We start from the raw sequence: 18,090 nt of genomic DNA, 5'->3' as shown, positions 1-18,090 counted from the left end.
AGGCCGGTTGAATCAGAATTTCTAAGGGCAGGGACCCAGGTGTTTTCAGGGTCCCCAGGTGATTCCGTTGTAAAGCCGAGAGTGAGAGCCACGGTGTCTGGAAGCTGTGAGAACGTTGAGAGCTTAGCCGGGTAGCGATGGGGGTGAGAAGATGGACAGGCAGTCTGAACGTGACCCTGGACGTGAGTGAAGGGAGGAGAGACCGTCCAGGCTTCAGCAGCGTGGTGGGTGCCATTGAGACAACGCAGGGGAAGCCGCCAGTCTGGTGGGGGGAGGAGGCCAGGGTACAGGAAGCTGAATTTGGTGTGGGGCACGTGTGAGTTGCTGACAAGATACTGGGAGGATGTGTCCTGTGTGGAATGGCATCGCGGCTTAGGATTCAGGAGGCATGGGGGGGGGCGGGGGGGTCATGGATTTCAAGTCTTCACTCCATAAATGGTCATGGGGGCCATGAGAATGACCATGAGAGTGGAGGTGTCTCCCACATTGCAGCTGCCGAGTGCGAAGCGCTGGAGGCCTAGAGCTGCGTGCTGGGAAGCACCTAGCCTGGGACCCTGTGGATAACCTGGGTCAGGGGAGATCTGGGTGCAGAGACCCTGGAGGGGAAGAGTGGCGAGCAGGGACATTGAGGCTCAGGGCTCAAGCAGGTGAAGGACTGAGCAGTACCCCCTTGTCCAGTGGTGTGCCTGCTGGGGACCAGTGGCCTTGAGTGTCAGTGCAGGGATAGGCTTGGTTCTGGCCTGAGTGGAAGGTAAGACACGGGAGGCAGTGAGTGTAGGTAACACATCCAAGAAGTGAGGCTGAGTCATGGCCGTAGCTCTAGGGGCCACAGGGCCGCATGATAGGATGTTCATGGGAAGGAGACCAAGGGGAGAAAGGTGACCTCTGAGAGAGGGGCTGTCCGTGGAGCAGAGGATTGTCCCGCAGAGGAGATGTCTCTGTCCCTTTCGGGAGGTGGGATGGAGGGTGTGGGTGCGGCCAGCACTGTGGGAAGTTACAGGGGCCTCATTCTGACGGCCTTTCCTTTCTCTGAGTCAGAAGGCAGGGTCCTCCTCTGAAAACCCACGGGGCCAGGGGAGTGTGGTGGTGGAGAGTGGAGATGGGAGGTAGGAGTGGAGCCTGGGGGGTGGCTGGGCAGTGGTTCTCCTCGGGGACAGGGTCTCCTCGCTCACTCACAGACTTCACCTGGATTTCTCTACAAAGGGAAACGGATACCGACAGCCAGGCATCTGGAGGCAGCGACTCTGGGGACTGGATCTTCACGATTCGAGAGAAGGATCCAAAGAGTCTCGAGAACGGAGCCCTGCAGCCTTCGGACTTAGAAAGGAATAAGGTAATGTTGGCTCGTACTATGTAGATGGACACCTGTCATCACCAGTCACTGGTGGTCCCGAGTCCCTTTTGTGTGGGGCCTGCTCCTTACTGGGCAGGCTCTTGTGGAATTTTGCTGCCCCTGAATTGATGGGAGATAAGAGATTATGTTGTCTGGTGTCCTAGAATTTCATTCCTATGTGGAATTCAAGAAACACGGCAGATGAACATAGGGAAAGGGAAGGAAAAATAAGATAAAAACCGCGAGGGAGGCGAGCAGTTAGACGCTCTTAAATACAGAGAACAAGCTGAGGGTTGCTGGAGGGGACGTGGGTGGAGGGTGGGCTGAGTGGGCGACGGGCATTGAGGAGGGCACTTGTTAGGATGAGCACTGGGTGTCATATGTAAGTGATGAATCACTGAGTTCTACTCCTGAAGCCAAGACTACGCTGTATGTTAACTAACTTAAATTTAAGTTTAAAAAAGGAAGAAAAAAGATTTTGTTGTTTGAGGACCCAGAGAGTCAGACCCGAGAATCTGGCCTCAGGTCTGCTCTGCAGAGGCTGGCGTCTCCCTGCCCCACCCCCACCCCCGGTCCATCGCCGTGGAGTCGGTGTTTCCTGATGCTTGCACATTCGCAGGGGTCGGGGTGTTGCTTTGTGCATTGGGGTTACTCATAAATCCCAGAATTTTGGGATTAAGTTTTTAAGATCTTAAAAACAAATGCAGTGCTTTTGGTACACCTGTAAAACCTTAGTTTAATTAATTGGTTTTGTGTCTATTTAAGTTTATGAAAACCTGTATTTTAAAAATCTTTTTAAAGCATCATGGCGCCGTTGCTCTCCCGGCAGTGTGGGCCAGTGGCCTCCCCGTGTTGGGCCTATGAGACTGGCTTTGATAAGCAGATAGGAGTCATTATAGAGGTTGCAAAAGTGGAGAATAGGCCGCTGGGCCGCGACAGTCACTTGTGCTAACAGTCACTTCGGTTCCGGTTTTCGTAGTAAGTCCCACTCCACAGATGGCACGGAGTTCCAATACAGGTGCCCCTCCCGGGACCCGTGGGCCTTTCCCCCCTGGATCCGGACCCTGGCTCCCCAGCTGCAAACGAAACCTTGTGGTCTAGTGAGAGACAGCAGGACAGGCCCATTCGGGCATCAGCGCAGATGGTGTTTCAGAGTTGACGCGCGGCGTGTCTGAGATCTGCTCAGGTGTCGCGGTGTGAATGTTACTGATGACCTTTTCTTTCTTCCCTAAGGTGAAAGACATCCCAAAGAGGCCTTTCTCTCAGTGTTTGTCTACAATTATTTCTCCACTGTTTGCAGAGGTAAGATCCCCAGTTGACTTCTGGGGGGACGTGGCTGGGGAAGGCGTGGGGAGGGGCGTCTCTTTCTGTGACACGTTGCCGGGAGCATCCGAGAGGTTGGAAGAAGCTGCCACAAGCAGGAGGGGAGTCCTCACTGTGGCCCCTCTTGGGACGTGTCACTGGGACGTCACCCCGGGTGCTCTGGGCCAGCCCAAGTCCCTGTGTGACCAGGGCGATTTTCAGCCTCAGTCATCCTGCCTTCTACAAAATTGCTTGGCTGCAGCCTGATGGCTCTGTCGCAGACACGTGTGGCGATGTAAAAAGTAGAATTTTATTTTAAAGGAGAAACCAGATTCCCCGGTGACTTCAGCTGTCCCTGGGTGACCCGTATTTCACTGGCAGTATTCACATACTTAGCAGGCAGCCGGTATTCGCGATGACCAGCCCCTGTCCCTCCCTCATTGTGCGACCGACTTCAGCCATGTGCTGGTTCCCCGGTCCCGCCCAGCGGAGCCCCCCACCTCCACCCCCGTCTCTGGTTGGTACCTATATGTATACGGCATTTTGAGATGTTCTCAACCACACGTTTTGAGACTGAGGATTATTCTACCATCTGTTTAGTAGGTGATTTGGAAATCAAGTTGGAGATGCCCCTTCTGTCTTTTTTTTTTTTTTTTGTAGCCCCCCCCCCCCCCCCCTCCACGCTCAGGGTACATTTAAGATAATTCAGAGCGAGTCACACCCTAGTGCCTTCTGTTCGGTGGGTGATTCAGAGCTCTCCAGGGGAAGCCCCCATGCACACAGGCTCCCCTCCCCGCTTACTCCACTTGGCCCGAACCTCAGTCACACAGCGCCTTTGTCGCCCCCACCCCCACCCCCGTGTCTGTGCAGCTCCGTCCAGCCCCCAGCCCTACCCCTGCCCAGGGTCTGCCCTGCGAGCTTGCCTGAGGGCCCTGCCGGAGCCTGGGGTGTGGAGTTGAAACCACCGAACGCTCGGGGTTCTGACGGACAGCTAAACGACACGGGGCAGGTGGAGGCCCCTCTGTGTCCCTCTCTGGCTCTTGGCCTGGCGGATTGTTCTGGGCGCCTGCGCTCTCCCTCTCCTGTCTGTAAGGCACCCTCTTGCTCATTTTTGTGTTGTTGGGAGAGTTCAGGCTTTCTGGCTGTTCCTGGCCCCCCTTGGAGGCCCCGTCGGTGCCCCACCTGCTCAGGCAGGCAGCTTGGGAAAGTGGCACAGGTACTTCCTGCTTGTCGGAAGCCGGGTATTTTTCGTGGGACGTGTGAAGAAACTTCTGAAATCATTATTTGGAATTAATGAATTAATCCTAAATGGAATACTGCTTTGATTTTGATGCCCCCCCCCCCCCCCGCTAGCCTGGAGGTAAAGTCACAGGTGTCTCTTTTTATCAGTAGTACTTGATAACCGTATGTTGGAAGTGTTCAGTGTGTACCACTTTACGGAACACTCCCCAAACTCGTTCTCCCCGTGTCTGCGCGTGTGCGTCTTCCGGACACCGGTGTGTGCAGGTGGCCCACTCCGGGCGGGGGCGATCGAGCCAGGGAGGACAGCCGTTGTAGGAAACGGGGGAAGGCAGAGGCCGTGCACTCAGGACTTAGAAATTTACTGTTCTCTGTAGTCGTTCAGTGATGGGCGGTCCTAGATGGACACAGGCGGCCACCTCCGGGTGCACGGTCTGTGTCCAGGAGGAGTCCGGAGGGCGAACCCTGGCCCACAGTCCCTCCAGCGCCATGCCTTCCGGTTCCCCCGAGTGACCCTTCAGCCCGGGGGGAGGGGGCCGCACGGTCAGGATGGGGCTGATGCCAGGAGTGACGTGTTTTAGCAGCTTGAAAAGCCAAAACTAAAAGTGAATGGTTTCCTAAGGTGAAATTGAGGAGAGGCTCCTGTTTGGAGAGGCTTAGCCGTGTGTCTGCTGCCTGTGGACGGAACAGCTTTCCTTGTCACGGGGCAGGCCTTGGTGGCATCCATTCCAGAGAGGGACTTAAGAGTCCTCAGCTTCATGTGAGGCTGTGCTGAGGACACCACTGTGATTTCTTGTGGGGGCGGAGGGGCCGAGAGGGACACCAGTGTCCCAGAACTTAGGGGTGCCACTTGGTTGCACGAAGGCGAATATTTTGACAGCCGCTGGGACCAGAAAGGCCATCTGTTGGAGCCTTCAGAGGCAGCCCGTTCCCACTGGGAGCTAGGCCAGGGTGCAGGCCGCAGCTGCCTTGTGGGACCCGAGCGGAGCCGGCAACTGCGTTTCTGATAAGAGATTAGGGCTGAAGTGGGAAGAGCAGAGGGGACGGGGCCGCGATCAGATGTGGCAAAGGTGCCCGGGAGGCCGGCTGTCTCTGTTCTTCCCTAGCGAGGTAGTGACTTAGGTCTGACTCCGCCCTCCTGTACAGAGTGCTGTCAGGGAGCTGTTCCTGGGAAGCAATCGTGGCGGGCGGCTGTCTGGGCTCGTGGTGTGTCACCCGTACCGGGAGGCGCTCGCGGTCCCTGTGCCCGCATGGGTCATGCTCTTCGTGTTCGTTTGTTCCCAGTTGAAGGAGAAGAGCCAGTCATGCGGCGGGAACACGGGGCCCATAGAGGAACTGCGTGGCGCCATCTACCTGGCGGAAGAGGCCTGCCCCGGGATCTCGGACACCATGGTGGCCCAGCTCGTCCAGCGGCTGCAGAGGTAACTGTGTCCAGGCAGGAGGGCCCTGCTGAGTCTGCCTGTGGCGCACTCAGCCCTCCCAGGGGACTGCTTGTCAGTCCTCTGTCCGGGTGGCACTTGGTCCCCAGTTGGTTGCTGTTAGCTTCCTGGCCACACAGTTGAAGCAGAATCAAATTCCAGAAAGTTCTGAGTTCTAGAAATCAGTCCTGTGAAAGAATAATAGGAATCTGGAAACCACTGGGAAGGACCACAGACATTGTGAGGTGGTAGCTGTTACCTGTAAATGCCCAGTGCCTTTAAAAGGCACCCCCTTGCCCAGCCATCTGTTACTAGTGAGGCAGCCTGACCTCCTCCGCCGGAGAGGCGTGCTCCTTAACCACGTGTTTGGTTTTCTGCGTTCAGAGTCAGGGCCACAGTGCCACAAGTTGGGGCTCCATGAGTTAGGACGTGGGTGTGTTCGCTTCCTCGGGTGCCTAGGCCACCTCTCCCCTCCCCCTCGTGCCTGGGAGCCCTGCTGAGTGGGTGGTGTGCCCTGCCCTGCCTGTGGCTTAGGGGTGGGGGTGAGGGGGATGGCCTGGGCTTCCCCACCCGCTCTCAGACTTCTGTTAGGGTCGTCCTTGCGGAGGTCACTCCGACCTCCCCCCATGGAGGGGCAGTCATTTGGGGTTGTTGGAGAGAGTGGAGGTGTGCTGTGACCCAGACTCTGCTCTGCACCCCCAAACCTTCACCACCCCCAAAAAGCCAACCATGTCATTGCTTTGAAATTCACCTTCCTTGGGGCCCCTGGGTGCCTCAGTCGCTTAAGTATCTGACTTTGGCTCAGGTCATGATCTCACAGCTTGTGGGTTTGAGCCCCGTGTTAGGCTTTGTGCTGTCTGTACAGGCCCGATTTGGATCATCTGTCTCCCTCTCCCTCCCTCCCTCTCTCTTCCCTCTTTCTCTGCCTCCCTTCCGAGTAATTTCTTTACCTCCCTCCCTCCCTCCGTCTCTCTGTCTCTCAAAAATAGACATTTAAAAATTTTTTTAAAAAAACACACACAACAAAAAAACACCACCTTCCAGGTGAATTGTGAATTGTCCAGACTCCTGAGCCCCTTCCAGGGCGTGGCCGGGCCTTGGTGAGAGTGAGGAGCATTTCAGCTCTTTCCAGAGAGGCTGCCTTGACAACACGTGAAGATGTTGGGGGCCTGTTGGGTACCTTTTGCCACTTGGAAGTAACGGTTGAAGGGGCTGCCCCCCGGCCGGTGCCGAGCCCTGGCGAAGGGGGACGTGGGGGCCCGGCCTCATTCCTCCCGGCAGGCTTGTTCCCCGGCCGCAGGCTCTGGGGTCGAAGGTGTCCGGCCTTCCCAGCGCGGGCCCCAGTGCCGGTGGACAACCAGGCCTGTTCACTTGGCCACCTTGTCGTTTGAGGCATTGGAAGGACTCAGTGACATTTGCGGTGTGCCCCCTCCCTGCTGGTGACGGGAACAAAGTACAGGCCTCAGGGAGGAGAGAGCTGCAGTGCGCATGCAGTGACGGCCACACAGCTTGTGAGGGGACCCGCTGACTGTCCCATCCATGAGATGGCCTTCCTCTGCTGCCCCCTGCTCCTTAATAATAGCTTAATAATGGCCCACTTTCCTCCTTTCTCACAGCAGCTCGCGCTCCATTCACTCCTCATTCTGGTCGCATTTCATTCCTGTTAAAAGGAACTGGGAAACCACACAGAACTCAGCCAGGAGCTGCTGGTTCTGTGCTTGGATTCGGTTTGTTTCTCTGCTTTCCCGGTGTCACCTTTAGGACTGTTTTCCACGTTGCCCCGAACCGTCTGAGATGCGCATACGTGACCCGATTTCCCCGAGGCGCCAGGGCACAGGTGGTGTGGCCTGTGCGTTTTTGTTGATCCCTGCTCCCCCCCCCCCCCCCCCCCCCCCCCCCCCCCCCCCCCCCCCCCCCCCCCCCCCCCCCCCCCCCCCCCCCCCCCCCCCCATGGGCCCGTGCTCTGTACCCGTGCCCTCCAGGAGACCGAGTGAGCCACATACGCAGCTTGCGGTTTCCTAGTAACTTCACGAGAAACCGGTAAAAGTGGAACAAGGAAAATTAGTTGTAATAATAGATTTTTTAACCCACCGCTTCCCACCCGTTTTTCCTCGACACGTGGCCAGCGCGAACTGTTACCGGTCAGGCATTTCGAGTTTGCTTTTCCCCAGGTCTCTGCGGTCTGGTGTGTTTGACACTGGACGGCACGTCTCGGCAGCCGCTGGTGCGAGTGCTGAGCGTGTAGAATTCACACGTGACTGCCGCTGTCCATGCCGTGTTTAAATTTGTGCTCGCCAGTGATGTGTTGCAAACACTGAGTCCACATTCTTTCTTCTTGTCTCCAGACCAGTCTTGTTTTCCTTTCCTTTGTGATGTGCAGACACCCTCCTTCTGCAGCCAGCAGGGGACCCTGCTCCGAGGGGTCCTTAGCGGGTCCCCACAGGCTTATTAGTGGGTACCGTCCGTTCTCTCCTCTGAGGGTCCCCGAGCTCTTCCTGTGTGTCCCCCACCCAGGTGCCCCCACGCCACAGTGGCCTCTGCCCCCACCTTGTTCCCGTTTAGCTCCATAAAGGCGGGGCCTCAGCGGACCGCCTGAGAAGAAAAAAACGATGTTCGTCTAAAGCATTTCGAAGACTTCTTTGTTCATTTGAATTGATGTGTGCGTCCTGTTGCGTAGCGTCAACTCCTTCTGTGGCTTTGGCATGTGTATTTCTTGGGAGATGAGTTTGAGGATCTGTGGCTGAAGCCTGCTTTTTAAGAGGATCTTGTGTGATCGGCTACAGTAAGCCGAGTAGCTTAACTGCCTTACGAGTGGGGCCACAGGTTGGAATGTTGGACGTTACCTCCACTAACACGTCCTCAGCCCTCTCCTGTGACTTGGGGTCAGTTTTGAGGTGGCCATAAGAGGAAACACCTCCCCCTTGTTTTTTGTATTCTAGAGCAAGATAACACTGCAGAATTATCAGAAACTGGAAGAAAGTGCCCATAACCCCACCAGCACTGTCCAGTTAGCATTATCATCAGTTTCGGTTCATTGGCTTCCATTGTTCTATACAAATCATAGATTTATCCATTTCTTTACATGTCTCCAAACTTGTGCACTTACCAGTTTTTGATATTCTGTAGTGTTTGCAATAAACTGTGCACGTGAAACTATGTGTACTGCCTATAAAATTTTATGTACACATTAATTTGTATTTTCGTGTTAAATATAATTAGTTTTTTTTAGTTAAGGCTTTTTTAATGTTTAATTTTGAGAGAGAGAGAGAATATGTGTGTGTGTGAGCAGGGGAGGGGCAGAGAGGGAGGGAGACACAGAATCCAAAGCAGGCTCCAGGCTCTGGGCTGTCAGAGTCTGACATGGGGCCCGAACCCATGAACCATGAGCGAGATAATGACTTGAGCCGAAGTTGGATGCTTAACTGACTGAGCCACCCAGGCGCCCCTGTAATTACAGTTTTTAATCTGTGTAAAAAATGGCTTGGTTGACCTAACCGTTTCTCTGCCATTGGACGTCAGAGTTGTTCCCTAAGTATTACCGTTACAAGAAAGTCTGAGAGGCATCTCTGTGCAAAATGCGTGGCTCTTTCGGATCACGTTTCTCACACAGCCTAGGGAGTTGATACCTTGAACGAGCATCAGTGTATTTGTGGCCACGGGGTTTCCTGTGCCGCCACCTAAGCCAGCCATGTGTACGTGTCCCTGGAATCTTACCATGTCTTCGGGCATTACTGATTCTGTAATTTTTAAAAATGGACTCTAAGCAAAGCCGTGCCATTTATTGTTCTGTTCGTCTCTTCTTTCCCGGAGAGACTGAACGGCTCTCACTTATGTTCCATTGTTTTCAGCCCTTCTGCGGACTGAATTTTACCTGTGGAAAGTTGTGTAGAAATCAGTTTCCTTAATTTCTAGGAAATTCTCTGGATGATGAATCACCTGCTCATACCTGCTCTGCTTAATTTTTTTTATGACTTGGGGGTGGTTTGAAGTTTTGCATGGAGGTTACAGAAATGACATTCACTTCTGTTTGTCTCTTTTTTCCCCTCCAGATATTCTCTAAGTGGTGGAGGAAGCTCATCCCACTGAAATTCCTTTGGCATTTGGGGTTTTGTTTTTCTTTTTTCTTCGTCGTCGTCGTCCTCGTACAAAGTCAACGAGAGCCTTTGCCGACCCGGCCATGGCAGTGTGTCACCCGGGGGCCGCCCTCCCCTGCCCGGGCCACACGCCTCGGGTCCCTGCCGGCCTCCGCCACACGAAGCCTCCGCCACGTGAAGCCTCCGGGTGGGGTGGGTCGCTCGGCTCCTTCAAGCAATCATCCGATTTTACTGTTCTTGTTTTTAATTTTAGCCAGTGTGCACATATCAAGGAAAGTGTCTTTAGAAACAAAAACAGACCCTGAAATGTCTGTGTGGGATCACGACAAGGCCACATACGAAATGAAACCTCAGGTATCTTGCTTTAAGTTGCTCACTCCCCTCGGCGGGAGCCGGAGAAGCCTCTGGTGGGTCAGTGTACAGATCTGTATATAGCGTCCTTTTTACGGAAACCCTCTGGCGAGCGTCAGGAATCACTGTGTACAAACGGGCCGAGTGCTTCTGTAGATAATGTCAGTGGAGTAAATATTTGACCGGCCGTAACCCGAGTCTTTTGCCTTGCCTTTATTACATGTAAATTTTGACTTCCGTGACCAGTGATTTGGGTTTTATTTTGTATCTGCAGGGTTTGCCATTAATAATAATAAACGCGCCTCCTGCGAACACTCCTCTTTGTCCCCCCGCACAGGCCCAGCCCCTCGCGTGTGCCCGCCGGCCCGCCCGGTGCCCGGAGAGGTCGGTTTCCTTTCCTTCGATGGTACTATTTCTTAGTGTTTTAAATCGGAACATATCTTGCCTCATGAAGCTTTAATGATTTTAAGTTGCTCCCCGACGACGTCGCGCTCGTCTGTTAGAACATTTGTTGGAACTTGTGCCGCTGCCAAGCCCGCGCCCGCCGCGCCGCCCTCCCGACGCTCCCGGCAGTGAGCGCGGCGCGCCCGCCCCCGTGTCCCCGTGCTTACACCAATAAATTTTATAACGCACCGTTGTGCAGTGTGACTCTTGAGACGTGACTTCAGAGGGCAGCGCACCTGCGGGGGGCGGGGGTGCGGGCAGGGGAGACGTTTCCGCCGCTCCCGGAAGAGGGGCCCAGGCCGGACCTGCCGCGCCGCCAGGTCGCTCCCTCTGCCCTTTCGGAAGAGGCGGGTCGTTGAGACGGAGCTGCCTGTCGCCCACCTGCAAAGTCGCGGTGTCTCCCCGGGGACCTTGATCAGGGGCGGTTTCCGGGCCTGCTCTTCCTCAGCCACACGGGCCGTGGTGGTCTCGGCTCGCGCAGCACCTGGCCTTGCCCAGGGGGCTTCGCCTCGGCGTGTGGGGAGGGCGCGGGGCCCCTCGCCCCTGCGGAGCTGTTCCGTGTCTGTTGACGCAAGTCGTCGTCCTCCCGCCGCGCAGCAGCTCCGGGAGGGAGGGCGCAGGAGCTTGGGAGCAGGGGAAGGTGTCGGGTGCGCGCTGCTGCCGACCCAGCGGCCCGGAAGCTTCTGGGAGGACAGAGGCCCCTGGCCGGCACGTGTGCGTGTGTGCTGCGGGGTTAGGTGCGCTGTGGAGTGCAGGGCTCGGAACCTACAATTAAGTGGTGCTTTCAGAGCTCGAAGTGGCGTGAGGACGTCCTGTGAGGGCCACGTGACCGGGGGCAACCGCTGGGTGCTCGGCTGACCCCTACCCCGTGCGTTCTCCGCCTCAGGAAGATTCACTTGGGTGCTCGAACTTGAGACGGTGCCATTCCGCGTCTCGACGGAGCCTTGTGCACGCGCGAACGGTGTGTTTCCCTGCGTGAGGCACAGGCCACAGATCCGTTTTGTCCACGCGGGAGGCCCGCTCAAGGAAGCGAGGCAGTGTTCCCCCAGAGTGTCAGGCAGCCGGTGTAGACAGCAGCTTTCTGATTTGGAGGCCACTCTGCAGGTGGGCGGCGTGCAGGCGAAGCCGGTCTCGGATGCGAGAGGCGGTCGTGCTGACGGGGAAGCGGGATTAGAGGCCGCACGTGTTCCAGTCGCCGGACTGTAACGCCCCCTGCCCCCCCTTAAGCCCATTAGTCTTGTAGAGCTGGAGTGAGGGTCTTCTGGCGGGTGAGCTTCCTGCGGGAGGGGTGAGGGGACCGGGGAGGGTCTGAGACGTGCGTCTCTTGCCCGCAGCCTGGCTTGCTGCTTCCTGTGGACACACCCCTGAGGTCTGTGCCTCTAGGGGCACGTGTGACGCGTGCCCTCTCGAGCCTCCAGGCCGGGGCTGGTGGAGCCGCCTGAGTCTTCGTAGGCCGAGGGACCGGAGCTCCAGCGGCCCCCGCTCGGACACCCTCAGCGCTGCTGCCCGTTGGCCCCGCGAGCCCAGCGCCCGGGATGGATTTGCTAGCTCTTGCAGGCCTTTGAGGCCAAGGCCCTGTGGCCATAGCTTGTCCGCTTACAGACTGTAGACGGCGCGCCTAGAGCGGGAGAGGCCTGCGGGGAGCCCGGCTACCACCTTCTGGAAACGGGGAGGCAGGGGGCTGTGTCCGCCGGGTTTTCTGCGTTCCCCGCTGGCCTTGCGAAGCAAGGTGGCCCTGTCCCGATGTAACCGCGTGCCACCCACCTGCATCCAACAGTTTTGTCGTCCAGTTAGTCTCGTCAAGTGTCTAGTTCTGTTCGTCGTGTGGCATTTGTACCTTCCTTTTGGGCAAAACGTGGTCCATTTATAAACATTTTTAATTTCCTTAAAAAACGTGGCTTCTTTATTTCTGCTATAAAATATGGCAATAAACGGGGCGAGGGCTGCGAGGCGTGTTAAGCACAGGTACTGTCTCCTGCAAGGGTCAGTAAAGTTCACAGAAAACTAACTGCAACTCGGTCTCGTGTGTGTAGAGGGCAGAGGCGGAATGTTTCCCCCCCCACCCCCCAAATTTATGTTAAAGTCCTAACCCCAGGGAGCTGGTATTTGGAGGTGGGACCTTTGGGAGGGAATTGGGTCACGAAGGTGGAGCCCCCATGATGGGATTGCGGACTTGGTGCAAGAGAGGACCCCCCCCCCCCCAGCCCCACCGACCCTCCTCCCTGGCGCAGTGAGGACATGGCGAGAAGACAGCTGGCCGTGAACCAGGCAGCCTCTCTCCAGGCCCCAGGTTGGCCGGCACCCTGATCTTCACTTTCCCACCTCCAGAAGGGTGAGGTACGTTTGTTTGGTGTGTATTTTTTTTTATTTTGAAAGAAAACAAGTGGGGGAGGGGCAGACAGGATCTGAAGCTGACGGCAGCCAGGCTATGGGGCTCGAGCTCATGAAGCGCCAGATTGTGACTTGAGCTGACGGCTGACCTCAGCCGGCTGAGCCACCGGGCACCCCTGCGGCCCTGTGTGAGCCGTCGTGTACTTTTGTCACAGGATGGACTGATCTGCAAGTCGTCTCCGAACCCCCCTGTGTTCCTGGCAGCTCGGGGCATGCCTCACTTGCCCACGAAATTTGGGCCTCACGTTGTCTCTGACCTCACAGGGGAACACAGGTGCGGTACCAGCAGTATCCCGGGAGTGGTTTGGAATCCTCACTTGGTGACCCTGAACTAGACCCCCTCGTCCTCACACCTTGTAGCAGTGACTGGCGATGCCTCCAGAGAGAATTTTCCTAATCCTGCCTCTGCCGCCAGCCACTTGGTGATGGGCTCACCTTCCCAGGGAGTTGGTGCTACCCCCGGGGCTGTGGGAGTCGCAGGGCAACGGCTGGTCCCCAGGGGCCCTTTTTCACGCAGGAAGTGGAAGGTAGGCCCTTCCCGTCTGCTTTGCTTTCATCCCTCGGGTTTTAGTCCTTCTAGAGCCACCGACCGGCTCCTAGCAAGGTTCTGTTTCTCCGCTGTCACACACCGTGTGTCCCGCACGTGCCGTGCGTCTGACGCGCGGCCGAGGCCCCTTCTGGGTTTCGCGCCCACTCCCACCCGGCCCGCGAGAGGCGAACAGACAGACCAGACGAGGTTGGTCATGTTTTGCCGTAAAACTTGAGTATGCTGGGTTGTGGCGTGAGGTATTTTTATTCCCTTTTGTTAGTACTTAAAACCGTGTGGTACATGTCGTAAGGCAAGTGACGAACTCGTCTCAGGCTCCTGGGCCGTTCGCACGCTGCCGCCTCCACACACACCAGTCAGGCTCCCCCGCGGCGGGTCGTCCGCTGTGCCGCAGGCGCTGGGAGGCGCTGGGTCGCTCGCCCCTCTGCACCGTGTCAGAACGGGTTTAAGAATACTAGGGCCTAGCAGCCCCCCGCTCTCCGCGGAGAATAGGCAGACGGACTTCGACCAGCAGGCGCCGAGTTCCCTGTGCGGTCCACCCGCCCAGGGTGCGCGGCGTCGTACTGTTAACACCCTGGGCGGGGGGGGGGGGGTTGGGGAATGAGTATAAAAAGGAGTAAAGAATGTTTTTCGAAGACAGGCACGATATATACTACTATTGAATGTGCAATTCCAAACCACAGTTGCAGGATACAGGTATGACGGGGGCACACCCACCCTCTGGGACGTCACATGTCACAAACGGCCCCGATCACGGACATACAGGTTCTCATGCTTGTGCAACAGCGAACACCACAGCGAGTGTGCTGACAGCGCGCTGGGCCTCTGCCTCTCTGAACAGAATGCCACCCGCTGCAGAGAGCGACCCCCTCGACAATTCGGTCAGCTTGTGCCAGGAACAGCGTTCCCTGGGAGAAGACCCCAGGGTGGAACGTACTTCGTGTGCTGCCAACTGCTTAGCAATCAAAGAAGTAAATCCTACTAACTTGCTACTATTATAAAAGTAGAAAGACTGAAAAAATGAAATCGGAAAATGATCTCATTTGCTTAAGACGGTGCCACAGGTATCACAAATGTTGGAAAATCCGTTTTGTTAAAATGCACCAGCCCCTAAGTCAAAAGAAGTTTCTTTTTTAAGACAAAGATGGGCACGTGCCCTGTCTCGTTTGGTTGAACAGATGTGGTACTGCTCTGAAGGTGCAGTTTGTGGAAGAAAAACTGTCATTTGGCACTACACTGATGACCACGTTTTAATACTGGCACGAGCTAGAAAGAGCCCTGCCCCCGGAGGATGACACACAGAGCCGCCGGCGTCCGCGGTGGCAGCCCGTTGCGCTCCGACGATACACGCACAGCTCGGAAAGACAAGGTTAGAACGGTTTTGCGGAGAGAGAGGGAGTTGCTGTAAAACCAGGGTGCTGGGTCCCCGCCAGGTGTTAGTTTTACGAGGTGTCATTAATACAGAGGAAAAGAAGCGTCTCCCAGGAAAGCAGCCACCGCTCACGCCACCGGCGTCAGTACACGTGGGATTCTTTGTGACTCAGGACATGGGCGCGGGAAGCCGAACTGGTGGCGCTGCGGATCACCTCCATCCACCTAAGACCGGAAAAGGAGAAGACAAGCAAGGGGCACTTAGTCTCGTCAGAGTGTCCCAGCGTCCGCTGTCACGCGACACGCTGGCAGCGGGTGTGTAATGTGCTGCGTTAGCGGCAGAGCTGATCCTCAAGTAACCGAGCGCCAGGCTGAGGGTTCCTTCGGGTGTTCCTGGGGAACAGTTCGAGAACCACTGACTGGGGCACGCATTTTGTAGAGAACCAGAGGTGTCCAGGATGGATGGCGCGGGGGTAGCTTCCTGCTCCACCTCCTAGTCTGTCTTGGACGGCGATGTGCAGCCCACTGTCTACCTTTAGGTATTGGCGGCTCCCAACAACCCGGGCAGACCATGTCTGGGGGCATCTTTGGTTGTCACAGCAGAAGGTGTGGAAGAGGCCAGGGATGCCTCTGCGGCACAGGACAGGACCCCACCCCCACCCCGTCCGCCAGAGAACGGGCCCCAAGGTTGGCAGTGCTGATGAGGGGAGGCCCAGCTTCCTGCCTGCAAGGCACGGAGGGCAGAGCTATAGAAACTCGAATCGCTGGTCTTTTGAGGATCAGTCCCCCAGGCTAGGTTCTGTGTCCAGGGCGAGATTTGAGAAGGGTTCTCCCCTGGGCTCACTCTGCAAGCAGTGGACCTTACTGGGAGGCTTTGACTTTGGGTTTCAACCCCTGTGCTGTTGCCACTGAACTAACGCTCGTGGTGGCCGTGGGTACGAAGGACCACACATGTCCTGTCGGCATGGGTGACCCACTGGGTCTGCTCTATGGCCTGAGGACCCCACCCCTGCCCAAGCTGCAGGGTGCCATTCCCGGGGGCCCAGAACGCCGACTTGAAATTTTGGGAATAGTCTGAAATCGGTCAGACGTGTTAGCCTGGCTCTTCCCATTCTACTTTGAAGATTAGGGCCCCTGGGCCGCCTCCCACCAGGTATTCGTCTCACTACTAAGGTAGCCCTGAGGCACATTATGTGTCTTCTTTCCTCAAGTGGCCTTCCGGCCCGGCATGGTCAGGCACAGACTAAACCAACAGGCTTGTTAGGGATTTAAAAGTGCACTGTGGGCGGCATGGACCCAGTACAGGCTAAGGGCTGATGTAGGGCAAAGGAGACCGCGTACCCCGCCCTCAACAAAGGTCCAGGACAGTTTGGAAGGGAGTAAGATGCCCAGGCCTGCTGCAGGCGCCGCGTAGCTGCTACTGTAATTGGCCCACTGAGAAGCCCGAGCGGAGGAGGCCGCCCGGTGCGGAGGAGCGTTACCTTTCGAACGTGTATTCGCTTTCGGCCCTGAAGTAGTACACGTGAGACTTGAAATGCAGCTTGAACACGTAGTCTTTGTGGATGTCCTCGGCCTCTGAGGGGATGGTGAGGGAATAGCCGAGCAGGGGCAGGCTGGCCAGCGGGTGATGGTCCTGGACAGTCAACAGAGGGCCGGGCTGAGGCCGCCCGCCCCGCGGTCCCGCTGCTGGGGCCCAGGCTGGCCCCGAGCCGAAATCGAGAGCCGGCCGTCCAACCGAGCGAGCGAGCCGCGCAGGGGCCTTCAGGGAAGTGCCCCGCCCTCGGCTGGCTTTCTGCACACGGGCCTCGCCGGGCTGCGGCACCTCCAGGACGCGGCCCCCCTGCTCACGCCGCGCCCCCCGTGCCTGGGCGGGTGGCTCAGGTGCCCAGGCGTGGGTCGTTTCCGAGGAAGGCCGCCCCCCCCCCAGCCCACCCCGGCCGGGGCACAGCCGTCACTGGCGCGTACCTGGTGGGACTTGTAGAAGAACAGGCAGAAGTTGGTGAACACCACCCACAGCTTCTGCCACCCGTTGCTGTTCTTGAATTTCCTCAGCAGGTTCCCGGACAGCTGATTCTGAAAGGCAGGGACGCCCATGAGGAGCTCGAGCTGGGGGGTGAGGGGGCGCCTGCACCGGAGGCAGCCTGGGCCCGCGTGTGGCCGCTCCAGCCCGATGTAGCTCTTGGCCCCCGGTCCCCGCTAGAGGTCAGGAGCACGTCTGGCTCCTCCACTGAAAGTCCATCCCCCCAGGCGACGTGCTGGCGGGCCCCGCGCGCCATCTAGTGGCCTTGGCAGGAACGCCCGCCTGCAGCGGAATGTGCCCCGGCCCTGTGACGCCCCGGAGCTGACGGAAGAGGAACCGTGGGGGCCGTGCCCCAGCTCTGAGGCCCGGACAGACGATCGGAGGAGCTGGTGGTGCCGTGCCCACCCCCCCCCCCCGCACGAGTTCCCCCCCACGGCTGCAGCAGGACACCGAGCACAGCTCTACGGCCTGACTCCAGAGCCCCACGGGCTGTGCCAAGACCCAGAAGGCCTGCCGCTCATTACCAGGGACACTAAAAGAAGCAGGAAAGGATGGCGGGGACAGTCCCACAGCTTTGTGTAAAATTTTACAAATATACCTGAGTTTGGGGTATTCTGTCCCTTTGCGACTTTTCCTACAAAGCATCATTAAATGACCTCTAAAAACAAGGGCCCGTGCCAGCAAGACAGAGAAGTTTAAATGTCTCTCCTCGAGTGGCTCACAGTCTGATGGGGAGACCGAGACGTGGTGGAAAGAGGGGGACACTGCAAATAGGGTTGCCCCCCACCGCCTGCATCACCCTGTCCGGCTGCCACTCGGCCACGGGCAGAATGACATGAAAACAGGGTACCTGGAGCTGCAAGCAAAACTGGGGAGCATCACACACGATCACAAGTCACCCTGCGGGCAAGGAGGGAGCACCCTCTCCTGCTGACTCCACTTCCTCCGGCTACGCGGGTCCGCGGTGCCCCATCCAGGCCGCTTCGCGGGGAGGCGCTAACCCCCTGCAGCCACCTTTCTGGAGCGTGCCGTGTTCAAACTCCCCGCTGCCCTAGCGGCCCCGTGGTCACGAACTGCACCCCAACTCCTCTCCCCTGGGCTTCCCTCGGGTACAGTTCTGTCCCCTTCTCAGGTCACAGGGCCCCCGAGACGCTGCCACCTCTTCTGTCACTGCTCTCTAGAGGCTGAACCCACCGGGGCGGACGACTCAGGTCTGCCTCCTACCTGGGCCAGTCCCCTCTGCTGCCTTTACCCAGAGCCAGCTGACGCCCCGTTTCCTTGCGCTCGTTCGCGGCGGCCCCCCTCCTGAACTCCCCGACTCCTCAGTGGAGGGAAGGCCTCTGTGCTCTGCCCTCTTCCTGGCTCACATCACTGCTCCGTCTTTATTCTGGCCAGGACTGTGTCTCCCACAAAGTTAGGTTCAAGTCCAAAGTCCTGGTACCTGTGGGCGTGACCTGATTTGGAAATAGGGTGTTTGTGGATGTCAAGGTGAAGATGCAGTAACGGGTGCCTGTTTTATAACACACCAGGGAGACCTCTAAGTGGGAGGCAGGCGGGGGGGGGGGGGGGGGGGGGGGGGG

At 57.4% G+C, this 18,090-nt stretch overlaps 2 protein-coding genes across 2 annotated transcripts in view; one reads left to right on the top strand and one right to left on the bottom strand.

Annotated features, from left to right (window-relative positions):
* The window catches only part of STK24 (serine/threonine kinase 24), a 116,666-nt gene extending 106,292 nt beyond the window's left edge, over positions 1–10,374 (top strand). Inside the window, exons 8-11 of the mRNA XM_039252534.1 lie at positions 1,204–1,333; positions 2,567–2,635; positions 5,159–5,295; positions 9,342–10,374. Of these exons, the coding sequence (XP_039108465.1) occupies positions 1,204–1,333; positions 2,567–2,635; positions 5,159–5,295; positions 9,342–9,378 (373 nt within the window). The 3' untranslated portion in view covers positions 9,379–10,374. The remainder of the gene's footprint in view (positions 1–1,203; positions 1,334–2,566; positions 2,636–5,158; positions 5,296–9,341) is intronic.
* A 3,632-nt stretch (positions 10,375–14,006) lies between these two features.
* The window catches only part of FARP1 (FERM, ARH/RhoGEF and pleckstrin domain protein 1), a 290,026-nt gene continuing 285,942 nt past the window's right edge, over positions 14,007–18,090 (bottom strand). The window contains exons 24-27 of the mRNA XM_039252521.1: positions 17,035–17,042; positions 16,456–16,686; positions 15,972–16,123; positions 14,007–14,715 (exon numbers count right to left, since the gene is read on the bottom strand). Coding sequence (XP_039108452.1) covers positions 14,634–14,715; positions 15,972–16,123; positions 16,456–16,686; positions 17,035–17,042 — 473 coding nt within the window. The 3' untranslated portion in view covers positions 14,007–14,633. The remainder of the gene's footprint in view (positions 14,716–15,971; positions 16,124–16,455; positions 16,687–17,034; positions 17,043–18,090) is intronic.

This window comes from Hyaena hyaena, unplaced genomic scaffold (assembly GCF_003009895.1).
Source record: "Hyaena hyaena isolate Hyena2069 unplaced genomic scaffold, ASM300989v1 scaffold_418, whole genome shotgun sequence".
Classification (NCBI taxonomy): Eukaryota; Metazoa; Chordata; class Mammalia; order Carnivora; family Hyaenidae; genus Hyaena; species Hyaena hyaena.
This window is presented reverse-complemented; position numbering and strand designations above follow the sequence as displayed.